We start from the raw sequence: 16,622 nt of genomic DNA, 5'->3' as shown, positions 1-16,622 counted from the left end.
ACTGTATTTAAAAATTGTCTTCCTGGCACTTAAAGACATCTTACAATAGTTTTAATTCAAACTAATTTAAATACCCCATATAGAGGGCTAAGTTCTGCAAACTCAAGGGAGCTCTTCGACAAGAACAGGGAGATGGAGAATCCATAAGTGTTGTTTCAAAACGGCCATATAGTTTAGTGTACTGTGGAGGGTAGTTTTCCAATCATAGAAAGTCCTATATATCTCAAGTAAAGCATTTAAATTATCTTTCTCTATTTCTTCACCTACCAGAGATAATAAGTAGGACAGAAATGAAACAGGGTCTTTTTCATCACACTTTTCACAGGTGTGATGTTTGTTTTAGTTCTATGTTCCCTCAGCTCTATCTTCCCCCAGGCCTCTGGGAACTCAACACCTATTCCCTTAGCCCCATTTTCCCTAATCCCAATGTTCCCTCAGCCCTATTTTCTCTCAGACCTATCTGACCTTAACACATTACCTCATCCCTGTGTTTGATCAACTCATTGATCCACCAGCCCTATGTGACCTTAACCTTTGTTTCCTCAACCCTGTGTTACCTCAACATTATGTTACCTCAGCCCTTTGTTCCCAATCCTTTGACCTTAAACTTTGTTCCCTCAGCCCTATCTGACCTTAACCTTTGTTCCTTCAGCCCTATGTTCTCATCAGACCTTTGTGACATTTGTTCCCTTCACATTTGTTCCCTCAGCCCTATGTGACCTTAACCTTTGTTCCCTTAGAAGTATGTTTCCTGAGAACCCTCTGAGCCAATTCTGATTAAATTAGCGCAAACGCTTACTGATATAAGAAATTGCTGAGGACAAAATATCACGTTTTTGTCTGAAGTCCGTTTTCTGTTCTTTCCCTTCTAAAACGAGGGTACATTGTGTCTTGATCCATACATACTCGATATTGACCAAACAAAACAAAAAGGTTCTTCCTCTCATTTGGGTTGGGGAACGCAGCATTAGGCTACTGAGGTAACACAGGGTTGACGGAACATGGTCCTACACAAATATTCAACAACAAAAAAACAGCAGGCACGAAGGACGTTTTATTGACTTTGTACACTGTTTAAAATTGAGTTGTTAATAAGAGTAATGGGTGAGAATAAAAGAATGGCAAAAATGTGTTGTAGCGGGTTGACTAAGAACCGGCACACGAATCCCAAATACAAAGGAATGTGACTCAAGACCAAAATGTGATTTGTATCATAGCCTAACCCAAAATTACTTTGTTTTTGTGAATTACTTTACAAAGCATCATAAACCGTGTTAACAAAAGTTAATTTTAAAAGGAAGAAATTTTCTCAAAAGAGAAAACACGTAAACAACATCGTCAATCCAACCTCAAATATTGGCGCTGAACATGTCAAGTGGGTTTGGATACATTGTATCACGATCAAGACATGAGCAAACCCTCTTTATAAACGCATGCAATTACAACTATGCTTAATTCATTTCTACAAATTGCAGTTACTGAACAAATTTAAATTAACAAATCAGTACCAATACAAAATAATACAATTGTATTAACTCATAAATAGCAGTGCCATTAACTGAGTGACTGATCTATTTCACAAAGATTCACAGCTGGGAATTCAGCAAGTGGTTTTGCTTTTCCCAGGAAAAACATGCGAATTTACAATAAAATTAGGTCAGCCACTTACTGTCTTTCTTGTGCATAACTTCTATTGACGACACAGATGAATAAAGTCCACGAGAGACTCAGCGTTGTCCAGCAGAACCTCCGCATTTTCAATATTACCTTCAGTTTGCCGAGCGGTGCTGTAATAGGGTCGCTCTCAAGAGTTCAGACTTAAAAACGTTCTCAAACCTTAAAATGTACAGTTGCTTCGACCAGCCTCTCATTCTTCCGTAGCCTATCCATTGAGGCACTCTGATGTGTGAGCGCCAACGTTTGCCTCAAATCGGCAATTGGGGATCAAATTTTTATCATGCCACTTCGAGAAATCCCGTTTCTGGGCAATAGGCTTTTTTCCTCTGAGCTCAGCGCACATACAGTCCTATTTTTGCGTGATTTATTCATCTGGCTTAGTTCCGTTTTCTCATATTTCAGCATTACAGATTGCTAGTGTCCTCCCACCCCATGAGACGTCGCACTATATAAAAGGGATGTTAGAGATATTTATCAATGTATTTCCAGTGGATTGGTGTTGTCCATTTCCTCTGCAACTGCGTGTGCCTCCTCATGTCTTTGAAGTTTAAAAGCTTTTGTTCCTGCGAGTGCGAGTCAGAACAGCTCCTGCAGCCTAGCCCTAGTTCATGCCAAATTAACAGTTCATTCTTAAAGTCCCTACCTCCCATTGCCCTGGCCTGAACACCAATAAGATACAAGCAATCTCTTTTCTATGATGAAACTTTCTAGTCTAGTGTATATTGATTATCTTTGCATTCGGTATTAGATATTGCACTAATTAATAATTTCACTATATTATATTTAAAAAATGGTCTATATTCAATATTGGACGACAAAACTCTTACCTTGGGGATTTGTTTCAATAAGTGTTAGGAGAAATAGCAGAGTAGAGAAAAAAAAAATTATCAAATTAAACCACCTTTTATTTGTCACGTCCATTGTAAAGAAACAAAGCTGGCGTAGAGAAGTGAAATGCTTACCCAGAGCTAAACAAAACAAAAGAGAAGATAATTCAAATAAAAACCAAAGAAAATACTGTAAAATTCTAACAGGGATTTTTTGAGAAATGTATGTCAATACATCAGTGTGCTGGAGTATGACGTGGGGAAGCAAGAGAATAGATAATGTGATGAGAGTGTGTGCGCGTGTGATCCAGGACACCCTTTAAAGATGTAAGTTTAGGCATACAGATTAGGGTTATTAAATTATGTACAGGATTAGATTTAGGGCATCTGGATTTCTGGTCCCAATACCAAGTGCTGATGCAGCCTGATAAAATGCTCTTAATGGAGTGGCGGCAGAACGTTTTGTGGAGACTTCGTTTCCGGTAGTCCATCAGATTTGAGTGAGGGATTATTGTCTCTGACCTCCTTTAGGCGGTCTCTGCATCATCGGTAATCAGGTCTTCCACCACTGTAGTAAGAAAAGTTTACTGTGCCCACAATCTGTTGATAAATCTTTGGCCCCATCAAGTGGCAAATTGTGAGCACTGACAACTGCAGTACTCTCTGGACAATGACCTCCAGTGATCACACTTGCAGGCTTTTGATGATAAGTGCTTCATACAGTGCCAAAGGACGATAAAAAAAAATGTAATTTTCCTTAACTGTTTGATAAATGCAACATTTACTTCCAAATTTTGTTTAAATGTGTCAAAAGTTATTGAAATAGGTAATGTTAAACAGCAGCTTTTCTGTATAAGAATGCTGGGGGCATATACTGGTCATAAAAAAATATATCCCATTAGTGGCCTGCTCAATATTAGAAGTAAAAACTATAGTAAAAACAGTACAGAAACACAACCAATGTAATTATTTGTACATTGAATCTAGGGTTGGGGTCAATTTAATTTCAATTAAGTTATGTAATCCAAATTCACATCTCCCTCATTTACAAGAATTTAAGAATATTGAAATTTCAATGAACTTCCCAAATATCTGGAATTACCTGAATTTTTTCTGGGGTCTCAGACATACTAAACATAAAGTACCTCAAATTAATTTAAAGTACCAATGGATATTTGATTTGTCCAAAGCAAGTTTGTAATTACACACAACACTGTCACTAACATGTAACGAGCATCAATGCTACAGGAACACCATGAACATGTAACATTCTGAATGTACATTAAAACAAGTTTATTTAGAAAACAACTTAAAATACAAAGTGAAGCGCATGTTAGCCTTCTTGGTGGAGGCAGGCTCCAGTTTATCCAAATGTCCATGTCTGTGGATATCAGGCACAGCCGTGAATGATGCCACCAATAGTTAGGCCACTCTGCTTATTTTCCACCAGTTCATGGAAGTTCGGACACTGTAGCCTTCCAACATCTGGCTCAGTGAAAGACGTTTTAGAGAAGACCACGGCATCCCTGATAATGACCACTCCATAGGCCTGGCACAGACAGGTGGTAAGACGGACATCCAGAGCCAGGAGGTCAGCTAGCTTATGGAGGGGGAAGTGGCAATTCCTGCTGCTGTGTCCGTGGCTGTAGATCAGCAGAAGGTCCCTGCGACAGGCTTGCAAGTGTCTATGCAGGGCACAGCTCTGCAAGAAGTCCAGTTTACGAGCCAGTCGGAGGAGTCGTACAGGGTTGCGCTCCATGAAGGCCCGACTCAGTGAAAGGGCCAGACACACAACAGAGGAGGAGCGTATCCGCTCCGGGAGCTCCATGGTGTGCTGTGTGGCGCGGCCAGAACCTGGACAAATGATACAGGAAATAAGGAAGTATGAGAATTCTAAGACAGGACTGTAGAACAACGGAAAGAAAAGTACCTTGGTCAAGGGTTACATTTTTCTCTAGTTTTTTTATTTGGAATAACAACCTTGTAACCCTTCAACTCTCACCCTATAAGGTCTGGAGCCTGATAGTGTTCTGTTCTACCTCATCATTAATTGCACCAACCTGGTGTCTTGGGTCTAAATCAGTCCCTGATTATAGGGTTGCAATAAGAAAACCGAGTGAGACTGGCTTCTAGGTCCTGAGTTAAGCCTATATTTGAGGGGTAAGGAATAGAAAATGGGGTGACAACCAAATCAAGCCTATTGATTAGATTAGATTCAACTTTGTCATTGAACGAGTACAGTATAACGAAATGCAATTAGCACCTAACCAGAAGCGCAAATAGAATAGGGCAGAAAATGTACAAGTATTAAGTATATGTATATTACAAGTGGAATGTATAAATGTGCAATGAACGCAAATGGAAAAGGGCAGAAAATGTACAAGAATAATGTTACAAGCGGGATATTGAAATACTGAAAGGAGTACATCCTCCTCTTCAACCTACCTGCTGCACACCCGCACTTCATTTTCAATGGGATTTCGATTGGCGGTGATGTCTGAATTTTTAGGGAATGTGTGTTTTTAGAAGAGCTTGGCCATTTAAATGGAGTGATCATGTGACTGTTTAGAGTGGCAACTATCTACATGAACATTGCAATTCACTACCCAGCAGTGTGTTCTACTCCCAAGCTCCAGATGGATGGGCCTGCAAGATAGAGGCCAAGAAATGACTTGAAAGAACCCACCCAGATTGATTTCCTTCTGTGTGAACACAGTGATAGCTACTTACCCAGGTTGTAGAGAAGACTAAGGGCCTGGAACTCCTCCTGGTTGGGGTGCTGTCCTCTAGTATAACATTCCAGCAGCCAGCTTAGGCTCTCCTGCAGGTGAATGTCATTAATGCGGGGGTCATAGAGGCGCAGGGGCTCCCCACAAAGCCGGTAGGAGGCGTAAATCAGGAAGCGGACTATCCGCTCCAGAATAGCCACGCAGTCTGGACCAGACACCCTCTGGATGATCATATCCTGTCTAACACTGCGCAGCCGGTCAAAGACAAAATCGTAAACCTAGAAATACACAGAACAAGAATAAATGCATCAATTAAACGTTGCATTCAAATATAATCTGAGGAAAACACTAAGAAGAAACACAGTGGACATCCAGTGTACCTCGGCAGAGCATGGCACTTGTCATGCAAGGGTTGTGTTCGATTCCCACAGCAGACCAAATGAAAAAAATATGCACTTACAATAGCAAGTCAGTCTGGATAAGAGCATCTCCTAAACTAAGTTACTGTAATGTAAACGAGATTACTAACATCAATCCATGGCTGGAGAGTAGGGGAGGTAGCAATGTTGTCAATGAGGTAGCAGACAGTCTTTAGCAGCACAGCTGGGGGCCGCAAGTCAGTAGGTCGAGTGGAGTCCTTCCCTGCCGCAGGTCTCGCATACTCCTTAACCACGCGCAAGGGGTCAGCCCTCGGCCGACGGTCTTTCTCACTGCCTGCCAACACCTCAAAGCGGTGCAGTAGGTTCTGGGCCTCCCTGCGTTGCAGCTCGCGCGCAGGACACATACACAAACAGGTGCCCCTAGGTACTGGATCCTGCTTCTTTTCTTCCTCAATTGTCTCCTGCGCTTCTCGCCATTGCCCCTGGTTGTGTTTTTGCCTCCATTCCCTTTCCACAGCATGCCCTCTCCTGGAGTAGGAACTATTAATGGAACCAGAGAGTTCTTAAATGTATTCTATTATCTCTCAATAAACTGTTACGGAGGAAAGCACGCTGCATACAAGCATTTTTAAAGAAATTGTGTCAATTAAAGCTGCTATTTTAAAGAACCAGGTATACTTGAATACTAAGAAAATGCCAGTCAACTTACAGTACTCGCTAATTGAAACTAACACAGCTGTGTACATTCCTTGCTTATTAGCCAATGTTACTACCTTGCTAGCTGTAAGCTTACTTTACCGATACTTGATTGTACATGATCCACTTTCCACCCCGCTAAAGTACTTATAACTTCCGGTTTCTATTAAAATTTGGATATAGAAATATAGGCCGATCAAATCAAATAAAAACTCACATGCGACGGGATGCTCTGTTGTTCATAGGTCAAAATTCGTCACTTCCAGAATATGGCCGTGTTGAAAAAGATCAAAACCATTCCTTTACAAGTTCGCCAGGGATACTAGCCGAGAGACTGCAAGTCGCAACGGAATCGTAATGACGTTGTTACTCGCACGTTTCGCGTGGTGATTTGTGGGTAAATGCACTTCAGAGAAATTGTTCTTTGTAATATCCGAAGTTTTCGTATTGACATTAGGTACTTCCAGAAAATGTGCAATTGCTTGTCTAATACAAGATTTTTGTGACGATCAGATCGGCAACCACGTGACACAGAATGACTAACCTGAACGTGATTTATCGATCATATATGATAGGCAGGAACGTAATACTTTGTTCAATATGATTAATCCCTCCTTATCTATGATCTATCGAGAGGCTCAAATTAGCAAAAATATAATATGTATGAAAATCACTAACTCACTACACACATCACGAGGAATCTGACCAAAGAGCTTTAAGCCTGACCCAAAGATGTATTTAAGTGGATAACATTTAAGACCACCTCACATCCACTGGAGTTTAGACACATGACTGCAGTTGAATTTTGCCATGAGGCAGGGATCACTTTCAGTTCTAAGGTTTAAATTTAAGCTTTACATTTGGGAATAAAAGTATTACACGAGTGGTTGTTCTACTGTGGATCAATCTGTTTATTATGATTACATTTGATTGAATTCTGTTATTTGCTACTTTTGCCAATTCTTGCATGAGTGATGAAAACATATTTGACACACTAACAATGAAATATTGTCCAGCTGTAGGTACACGACTGCCATTTAATGAATAGAAGTGTGCAATGACAGATCCATGGAGGATTTACCGTAGTGATGATTTGTATATAAACCATTGAATATACCCATGAATGACTACTTATTCACCTTTTAACTCATCCACATGACTGCTTTGCTCAGTAGAAGTGAAAGCCCAAATGGATGGACCTTATTCCACAGATCCTTTAGTTGCATGAATGTTAGCTAATTTTAATATAATAGGACACTGATTAGCAATATTCCAAGTCGCTTCACCCTCACACAACAATAAAGCATAACTTTCTTTAAAAAAATCTGTCTAGTTGGACAGCATAATTATCAAATTCACTTTAAAGTTCAGGGCCGTAGTACGATATGCTACAACTTCTAGCTATGACCCTTTCACATGCTAGTCAGAACTAGGAAATAGGGGACATTTCAAACTCTGTTGCAGTTAACGTTAAAATCAGTTTTCAGCATATCTGATTTCTCACACCGCTTCAACAGAAGTCTTGTGCAAATACAAAAATACTAATGTGTACAATTTTAACAAATACCGAAACACACTAAGAATGTGTTATTGAATAAAATAACTATTAAACAAAAGGTGTACAATTTATTACAAAGTTATACAAAACTCCCATTCACAAGATTCCCAATGAATGTGATTAAGCAAAAATTACTATGTTTATAAACACTATAGATATTATACATGCTTTTACGATGTTCCCAATGCTACTTCACAGCTTTGGACAGTAAAGCTCCTGAGTTCTAATCAAGCCAATCTGCTCCTCCTCCAAGGCCTGCTGGATCTGCACATTCTCCCGACTGACAAGTGATGACAGCTCCAACAACTCTGAAAACCCCCTGTGAAGATGCAAATTCTGTTATCAACTAACAAACCCACTACACAGTCAATGATTGAATGTTAATCACTTATTTGGACTATGTTGTGTGCCTGGAAGTGATACATTGTGACCAGGCTCCATGGCATAATTACTACACCAAAAAAACAAATTAAATTTTATATAAGACAAGAAAACAACATTGGCTGCAGATAAAATGCAGTGAGTGTATAAGTGTATTCTACACATTTTCTCAATTTAAACAATGTAGTTTAGGCTACATCCACAGCAGATTGGCCAGGGTAAATTAGGAAATTCAGGTTTTATTTGAGTTATACAGAATTTTCAAATAGAAAGTCAGACAAATTGTCATCTTGACCATTCTGGTCACTTATCCTGAAAACTGCTGGTTACAATAACCTAAACCATGACAAAACCATGCTATCCAAATAAGGGAGTGGCTAAGGGATCAGTTATACAGGTGAATTACTGGTGCATATTGATAGTAAGTGTGCACGATATCTTTACTCGATACCGTTATCGCAATATCACGTTCGCAATATCATGTCACGGAACCGTTTATTTTGTGGAGAGATGCGTCCTTTGGCTGCGTGGCTTAGATGTGTTTGATTTAGAACCAACTTGAGACCGCTATATAATGATCATGTTTCATTGGGCCTATAGCCCTGTCACATGCTAGTTTGAGCGCACTGGTCCACTACACAAACATACCTTATGGAGCATAATACATGACTCGTATAAGTGTAGACAGACACCGAAACAAGTCAGACCCAGCAAACACGTTATGTAACCATGACAAACCGTGACGTAATGGATTGGTAATTTCGTGACATGACCTTCTTACAACGTTGTCCGAAGGTAATTAAATGACTACATCTTCCTCACCTGCTCAGGACGTCGCAGAAACGCAATTAAAAGACAAAATGACAATGTAAAAACGTACGTACCAGTTTGGTAACGATCTTATGGAACTACAAATGGAGAAGTTAAACGATTTCAGAGTTCAGCTGAAGAAACAAGAATATTCCAATACACGCAATTACTCAATTAAAATGCCATGTAGCCTAATCTCTCATAATACCAGATGGAAGACATACACTCATTCACTGTGCACGAGCCGCAGCTCGAGGGTCCCGCCCTGTCTTCGCTGTAGTATATGTACTCGTGAGAAGTTTACCTCAGCTATGGCTGTATATACTTCTGATGTGTTAAACTACTCCCGTTTAAGATAACTCACAGACACGACTAAACCAGAATTTTCACAAGTACTCTTCTACTGTGGTTAGCCCAATAGCTATTATTGGTAGTGTTAAGGTTTCAGACGCTTTCATAGTTTTTTCGAATTTATCATTTTTTTCTATTAAGAAATGTAATCATGGTAGAGCAAGTTCTGTTACAGTAACGTACCTGGCTAACACTACTGTACGACTACTTAAACATCTGCTTAGCTCGTTAAGCCGACAATTTCTGGAGCTCCGTGTAATCATTTCTGGACCAGGAATCTCAGGTAAGCTTATTTAACTTCTTTACAAAGCAGATGGCTATCTGACAAATTAGCTAAAATCACTTTGGTGGTTATCATCGAATGTAGAGAACTAGCGGTTATCATCGAATGTAGAGAACTGTAGCTAGCTAGCTTGATTGGTTGTTTTTTCCCCACCAGCCAGGCTGAGCTCAGTGCAATAAGTGTTTCACTTGCTGGGACAGAAATAAATCCTCAAATCGAGTTTGAGTATTCGAGGTGTGACTAAGAACGCGATAATCATCATGTTTTCAAAGTATTTACGTCGAGTACTTTATTGAGGTAATGTGCACTAGGCTACCGAGTGGAACATTAAAATATTAACTTCCAGCGCAAGATCATTTTGACACGGAAAATCTGCTAAGCAGATTCGAGGAAGTACACAATTTTGTAGTCATATTTTAAACGTTGAAATCCTTAATATGCATTCTCATTTATCACTGCAGCTTTCCCTGACTAAGAAGAACCACAGAGCAAGCAACTGAAGTGGCTGTAAACACAGATGATCAATAAAATAATGCTGTAAGGCTTACAAGACGCATGGTGCAATACGTTTGTTAGTGTTTTATTTATGCAGCTTTAGGGTAAGCAAAATGTATTGATAGCTTATTGATATAATTGGCTTGTGTGTTCTTTAATTTTAAGTAATATTTCACTTTCTCTAGTTATTGGGGTATCACTATGTGATGCATAAAAAATGCAGAGCAACTTTAGCTTTTGTCATCATAAAGACAATGTACCCTTAATATTTTGGTGAGTCTCAAGGAATATATGTAGACTGAGATCAGGAAAACAAAAATCCTAATATTAAAATACATGGTACAAAATATTGTTTCACCAATTACAAATGGGTTACTTTAAATAAATTGCATTCAAGTTGTATTTATGTAAGATCATTATCAAACTGGTTCTAAATGTAAGATACCCTGTCAGTACGCTGTGACAATGCAATATTGTTTGCTGGGAAATGACTACATGAGCAAAATATCTAGTTGGGTTGACTATGTGGTTTGTGCTTTAAAAAGAGCAGGAGATTATATTGGCATATACTTGAAAAATCAGCAGGAACATTCTGGAATGTAGGAATATAAAGCAGAAAACAAACTGAGTTAACTCAGTCTTATTTTTTAAATAGAACCACCATGTTAATGGGATATGGTTGATGCTGCAAAGGACCATGAGTAGAAGGTAACAGGAAGGATAGCTAAAGTAGCTGTACCTAGACCAAATACATTTTGCTAGTGCAAAAATAAGCATTGCATAACCAAATACTGCAAACCTGCCATTGGTAAGCAAATGACAAACAGGCAACCTTAATTACATAACGTCGTCACGAAGTACAGGTGACGAAATATCACCTGAAATGACACCAACCAAAATAGGAACTTAACTTTTCCGGTTGCTGCAACGTCAGATAGTTACGTAACCGGTACGAAAACAGACTGTCTCGCTATGTCGTGACAACGTAATATTGTTTGTTGGGGAGAAGCGAAAGAAAAGAGAGAAGTGAGTCAGATGAGCAAAAGAAAGGACAGAAAAGTAAGGCCAGTGTGGCTCAGGGAGACAAAACAATGGTGATCAAATAGGACACATTAGTGGCCAAAAAGTTTCGTGATAGACTAACAGTAATGTTGATCCACGTCCCAAATTGCATTACAAAAGTATAATCCAAAATAAAAAGATCTTGGCATTAAATTGAGTCGGGAGTCTAGAAGACTGCGCGATAAAGAATTAATGAGTGTCCGGTATTAGCTATAGAGGCAATGCTTCTTAAATGCCTTTGCACTAGATTTGAGATTTAATTTAAAAAAAGTAAAAGGCAGTGTGCGCTGCCAAGAAATACAATAGGCACCCTTACATAGGCTGAAACACTGGGCTCTTCTAGTGAACAGCGTTCAGATTCCCTTTGCGGTAGCCTACAAAGCTTTGTGTAGCTAGTTTGCAGTCTGTGTCCATGCGATCATTTGTTTTTATATTTTCAAAATGATTTTGCTTTTAGTGTTGACTAGGTACAGTCTAAAAACGAAATACCTGTGATTGGCCCGGTTTGAGAGTTGACAAGTGTTCCTCTACTGTAGAGACTAAACTTGGGGGCATATACTAAGAAAAACTTTAGATTATTCAACTTTGTCATTGAACAGTACAAGTACAGTACAACAAAATGCAGTTAGCATCTAATCAGAAGTGCTAACAGAAGAGGGCAGAAAATTGACTACTAAGTATAATGTAAGTACGAGTGGGATGTAAAGATGTGCAATGAAGGCAAATGCAAGTGCAAAGGCATTTTTTACATATGTTTAAGAATACGGAAATTAATATCATTATCGCAATATTCCTGATCAATTTCACTATCACATTTTGTCAAAATCGTGCAACCCTAATTGATGGTATGCTGAGAGTTAAGCTAGCAGTAATCTAGTGGCCAATTTTTGTAATTGCGCAGAGGTTTATGTTCTGATGATGTTATGTATTGTTTTACCCCGAGAGCTGATCGCTGATGTCTTGCGCAGCAGCTTGCATTCCTCTCAGGGACTCAGCAGATTTATCATTGCCATGCTCAGCTCCCTGTGTGCACTGCAGTAACACTTCCTCAATCTCCTTCAGGTTAGCAGTGGTTTTATCTGTATGGGTAAAAAACATTTTAGCATATAATGAAATAAAATTCTATGTTAGTGTTAATTCTGCCAGCCATCTTAATCTTTAGTTACCAACAGTCAACTGAAACAGGCCTAATGTAGTTGGACAAGGTAATCAATGTTAACAAAATGAAAGCTTGAGTTAGCCTAGTCTCAGATTACCACATTTAAGATATCCGCTCACTCTTACTGCAATTGTCTGGACTCCCACAAGCAAGGTGTGAAATCATCCAGAAAGTCAAAAAGAACCCTACAACAGAGATCTTCTGGCATCTCACCTCAGCTAAGGTCAGTGTTCATGACTTCCTCAGAAAGACACGGGCAATGGAATGAATAGACCTCCTTTGCAGCGCATATGGCTTTTGAAGTAAACCATGTGCAATCATGGGTGTTCACTTTTGCACAGAAGGGCATTGAATGTTACTTACATTTCTTTAATAAATAAATGCAATATGTATCAACAGTGTGTTAACTGTTCCTTCAGGTTCCCTTTCATCTAAGGTTTTGGTGGAAGATCTTCCATATTTTTGGCATTCAGTGCCAAAAATATGGAAGAAAGAAAACAGCACTGCAGCAAAACAAAGTGAGGCGCAAACATAGCAGCACTATAAAGTAAACAAGCAACATAAAAATAAAAAAAATACAATGTAGACAATTTTGAATGGAATATCCAAATACCAACCAAGAAACTCCATTCTGTCCCCCTCAATATAAAAGTTTTTCACTGGAAGCTCATGGCATGTAGTGTCCACTGCACTGGCAAAATCTTTGTAGTCCTGTGTGAACTGCTTGGCGGCATCTGCCAATGGAGTTAGAACGGTGATCTGAAACGATACCATTTACGATAATTCAAACAACAATCCCATAATGACACACATAAAACAATAACGTTCACAATAATTTAAACCTGTAAATCAAGGAGGTCATCCAGCTGCTTGTTCTTCTCCAGGAGGTGGTACATGCGCTTCTTCTCATGGACTTCCTTTCGTAGCTGTTCCTCTTCCTCCATCACAGCTAGAATACGCCCTTCAGCCTCCACTTTTAACCTATGGCTATTATTCTCCATCTGAAAAGGTTAAGTCCTTAAGGGTGAAGTACCAATGACATTTATTATTTAAAAGTTTACTTAGTTAAGACAATGATTACCTTGGCTGTGAGGTAGGCCAACAAGAATGTCTGCATCTCTAGGAGTCTCTTTTTTTGTTGATCGTTTCTTTCATGTTCTACTGCTGCATTTTGTAACACTGTCTTTTCTGTATTATAGGTGAGGCATAGCATGTTAACTGTTACGGTTGATGCTCAAATGTTTGTTTGTTATCAACATGATCATAATAAGAACAATTTACCTTTAATGACAGAGACATCAAAGTCGGGGCGAAAACAATGACCATCTACGGTTGTAGATTGCAAAATACTTGTTCCTAGTTGTGAAGCCTCAAAGACACTAGACATCATTTCTAGAGGATAAAAAGCATGATAGGTAAACATACATGATCTCAGACTCTCTAGAATAAAACAAACCGTAATAGCCAAAGACAGGAAAAATAAACAAGTTGACCACATTTGAGTATTGACAAAAAAACATCAGTCATCACAGGGAGCCCTTACGAGTTTGATTACGAAGTGACTGAGGAGCCATGGAACGCCTTGCGGGAGAGGCCACCCGTGGTGTAACACCTCCTGGTTTAGGCGAGGCCGGCCTTTGTAGTACGAAGGTAGACTCATTGGTGAGGGAATTGTTCTATGAAACATTACATGGGTTAAATTAGTTGATATTTAGAGAGAACTATTTAACAAAAATGTAATAAAATGTAATAATTTTAATGAATAAAAAACAGGATATTAACTCAAATGGTACCTTAGAGGCTGGTGCCTTTTCGACAGGTTGCAGATATCGAGACTTAACGATTGTTCCAGCAGCTGAAATTTAGGGTACTATTACTTATAACATAAAAAATACTGATAACTAAAAAAGTCGCATTAAATAGTCATTTCAAACTTACATTTTATTTTATGTCCAGCTCCACTAATGTTTCCTTTACTGGTGTTTCCAGTTCCACTATTGTTGCTCTTGACGTTTTCACTTACAACTTTGGAACTGAAAATAATGTAGAATGACCAAGTTTAAAGTGTTTGAGACTGAGAGAAAATGTAATTTAGGTACACTTGTTTTTGCCGAGCTCGTAAGTTGCTAGGTATGTTTTTTTTCTTCACGTATGTCAAGCAGCTAAGGATGCCGACAACAAATAATACAATAACTAAGATATTAGAAGACAATTCTTTGCGATCGAAGCTAACTCAAGCCAAGGTAGAAGGCCATTCTTAACCGCTCATTCTTATGCTCTTACATTAAGCTTTGGTAAACATAAAACTAATATTTGGTTTGAACAGTGTTTTTTACCTTTTTGAATCTGCTCGAGTAGGTTTCTGACTTTTAGGAACTGATGATTGTCTTCGTGAAGCCATTTTCCTTTCAAGGGAACCGCGTCTTTTAATTTATTGGCAGCTCGCATCCAATTGAAAAGTGCATATACTGCCACCTACTGTACCGGAGTGTGAGACCGGTCACGACCTACCTACTGCATATCCTCCTGCTCAAACCTGTCTCCCTGAGAAAGAGACACAGCCATTGCCACCACCACACCCCACCCTACTCCTCTTCCCGCAACCCATCTACAGCCCACTTCTTACCCTCCCCTCTAACATTCTCATACAACCTTTCCCTCTCAATATCATACTGCTCACAATACAACACATGTTCAACTGTTGCCCCCACTAGACACACATCACACAGACTTCATGCTTACCTATCACCTTCAATGGTGAGTTCAGTCCTGTATGCCCTAACTTTAGTCAACCCCAAATTCCCTCTTCTATCCTACACCCCATATTCCTTCTCTAGCCTCACCGCCCTCTGCACCCCATAATACCCTCTCCACTTCCTGCAACCACCCCACTTCCTCTGCCAATATTCATAATCCACCCCCTTTATCAATGTTTAAATTGCACCCCATCCTAACAGCACTTGCACACTCCTACATACACTCACTCCTAGTCAGCCACTTCAATACCCTCCACACCAACATGAGCCAGCACCCAGCAGAACTGAACCGCCACCCCAATCCTCTCTAACCACAACAACAACACCATCATCATCTCCACCAACAACTCACATCTATCTGACCTTCCAGTCTGTAAGCATCTTAACACTGCTGCTGAGACGGAACACTCCACCACTCTCAATGGTCTCAGCTCCTCCACCCACCTCAACCGAAGAATCATTGCCACCACCTCGGCCATATACAGCTCTGGAAAAAATTAAGAGACCACTCCTAATTTTTCTTTCATGTATGGCAGCCATTCCATTCCAGTGTCTGGCACACCTCATTTTACTTAATGAGGTACTGTTGTTTACCTGTCACTCAACAACCATAGAATGACATCAAGTGACCTATAAAAAGAACAGCATCTGGGGTGAAGTGCACGGCGAGGACGGTTTGAAACAGGCTCCTAGGGGCAGGGCTGAAGTTGTGCAAAGCTAGAAAAAAGCCCTTCATCAATGAGAAGCAAAGAAGAGCTAGGCTGAAGTTTGCAGAAGACCATAAGGATTGGACCGTAGAGGAATGGAGTAAGGTAAACTTCTCTGACGAGTCAAACACCTCGTCACCTAATGGTTAGATGAAGACATGGAGAGGCCTACAAGCCACAGTGTCTCGCACCCACTGTGAAATTTGGTGGAGGATCGTTGATGATCTGAGAATGCTTTAGCACGGCTGGAATCGGGCAGATTTGTGTTTGTGAAGGACGCCTGAATCAAGCCAAGTACAAGGTTATCCTGGAAGAACACTGCTTCCTTCTGCCGTGACAACGTTTCCCAACTCTTGAGAATTGTTTTTTCCAGCAGGACATTGCTCCATGCCACACAGACAGGACAATCAATGTGTGGATGTAGGACCACCAGATCAAGACCCTGTCATGGGCAGCCCAATCTCTATACCTGAACCCTGTTGAAAACCTCTGGAATTTGATCAAGAGGAAGATGGATGACAAGCAATCAAACCAAGCTGAGCTACTTGAATTTTTGTGCCAGGAGTGGCATAAAGTCAGCCAACAGCAATGTGAAAGACTGGTGGAGGGCATGCCTAGACGCATGAAAGCAGTGATTAAAAATCAGGGTTATTCCACCAAATATTGATTTCTGAACTCTTCCTTAGTTAAAACATTAGTATTTCTTTGCATTATATGAGGTCTGAAAACAATGCATATTTTTCGGGTTATT

At 39.8% G+C, this 16,622-nt stretch overlaps 3 protein-coding genes across 5 annotated transcripts in view; all 3 read right to left on the bottom strand.

Moving 5' to 3' along the window:
• cpamd8 (C3 and PZP like alpha-2-macroglobulin domain containing 8) overlaps nucleotides 1-2,272 on the bottom strand; it is a 49,971-nt gene extending 47,699 nt beyond the window's left edge. For all 3 annotated transcript variants that reach the window (XM_034293818.1, XM_034293820.1, XM_034293819.1), the window contains exon 1: nucleotides 1,670-2,272. In XM_034293818.1, coding sequence (XP_034149709.1) covers nucleotides 1,670-1,755 — 86 coding nt within the window. In that variant the 5' untranslated portion in view covers nucleotides 1,756-2,272. The remainder of the gene's footprint in view (nucleotides 1-1,669) is intronic.
• Nucleotides 2,273-3,776: 1,504 nt separating this feature from the next.
• On the bottom strand, nucleotides 3,777-6,812 carry sac3d1 (SAC3 domain containing 1). The gene is made up of 4 exons (XM_010871717.3): nucleotides 6,527-6,812; nucleotides 5,763-6,153; nucleotides 5,235-5,511; nucleotides 3,777-4,358 (listed from the first exon to the last, which is right to left on the bottom strand). Exons 1-4 carry the CDS (start codon nucleotides 6,550-6,552, stop codon nucleotides 3,895-3,897), a joined length of 1,158 nt encoding a protein of 385 aa, XP_010870019.2. The 5' UTR covers nucleotides 6,553-6,812; the 3' UTR covers nucleotides 3,777-3,894.
• Nucleotides 6,813-7,920: 1,108 nt separating this feature from the next.
• Nucleotides 7,921-14,955, bottom strand: haus8 (HAUS augmin like complex subunit 8). The gene is made up of 10 exons (XM_010871716.4): nucleotides 14,745-14,955; nucleotides 14,347-14,441; nucleotides 14,202-14,263; nucleotides 13,952-14,084; nucleotides 13,690-13,800; nucleotides 13,490-13,596; nucleotides 13,251-13,409; nucleotides 13,026-13,167; nucleotides 12,187-12,328; nucleotides 7,921-8,186 (listed from the first exon to the last, which is right to left on the bottom strand). The coding sequence occupies exons 1-10, from the start codon at nucleotides 14,807-14,809 to the stop codon at nucleotides 8,060-8,062; spliced, it is 1,143 nt and encodes a 380-aa protein (XP_010870018.2). The 5' UTR covers nucleotides 14,810-14,955; the 3' UTR covers nucleotides 7,921-8,059.
• Nucleotides 14,956-16,622: the final 1,667 nt, after the last annotated feature.

This window comes from Esox lucius, chromosome 8 (genome assembly GCF_011004845.1).
Source record: "Esox lucius isolate fEsoLuc1 chromosome 8, fEsoLuc1.pri, whole genome shotgun sequence".
In the NCBI taxonomy this organism is placed as follows: Eukaryota; Metazoa; Chordata; class Actinopteri; order Esociformes; family Esocidae; genus Esox; species Esox lucius.
This window is presented reverse-complemented; position numbering and strand designations above follow the sequence as displayed.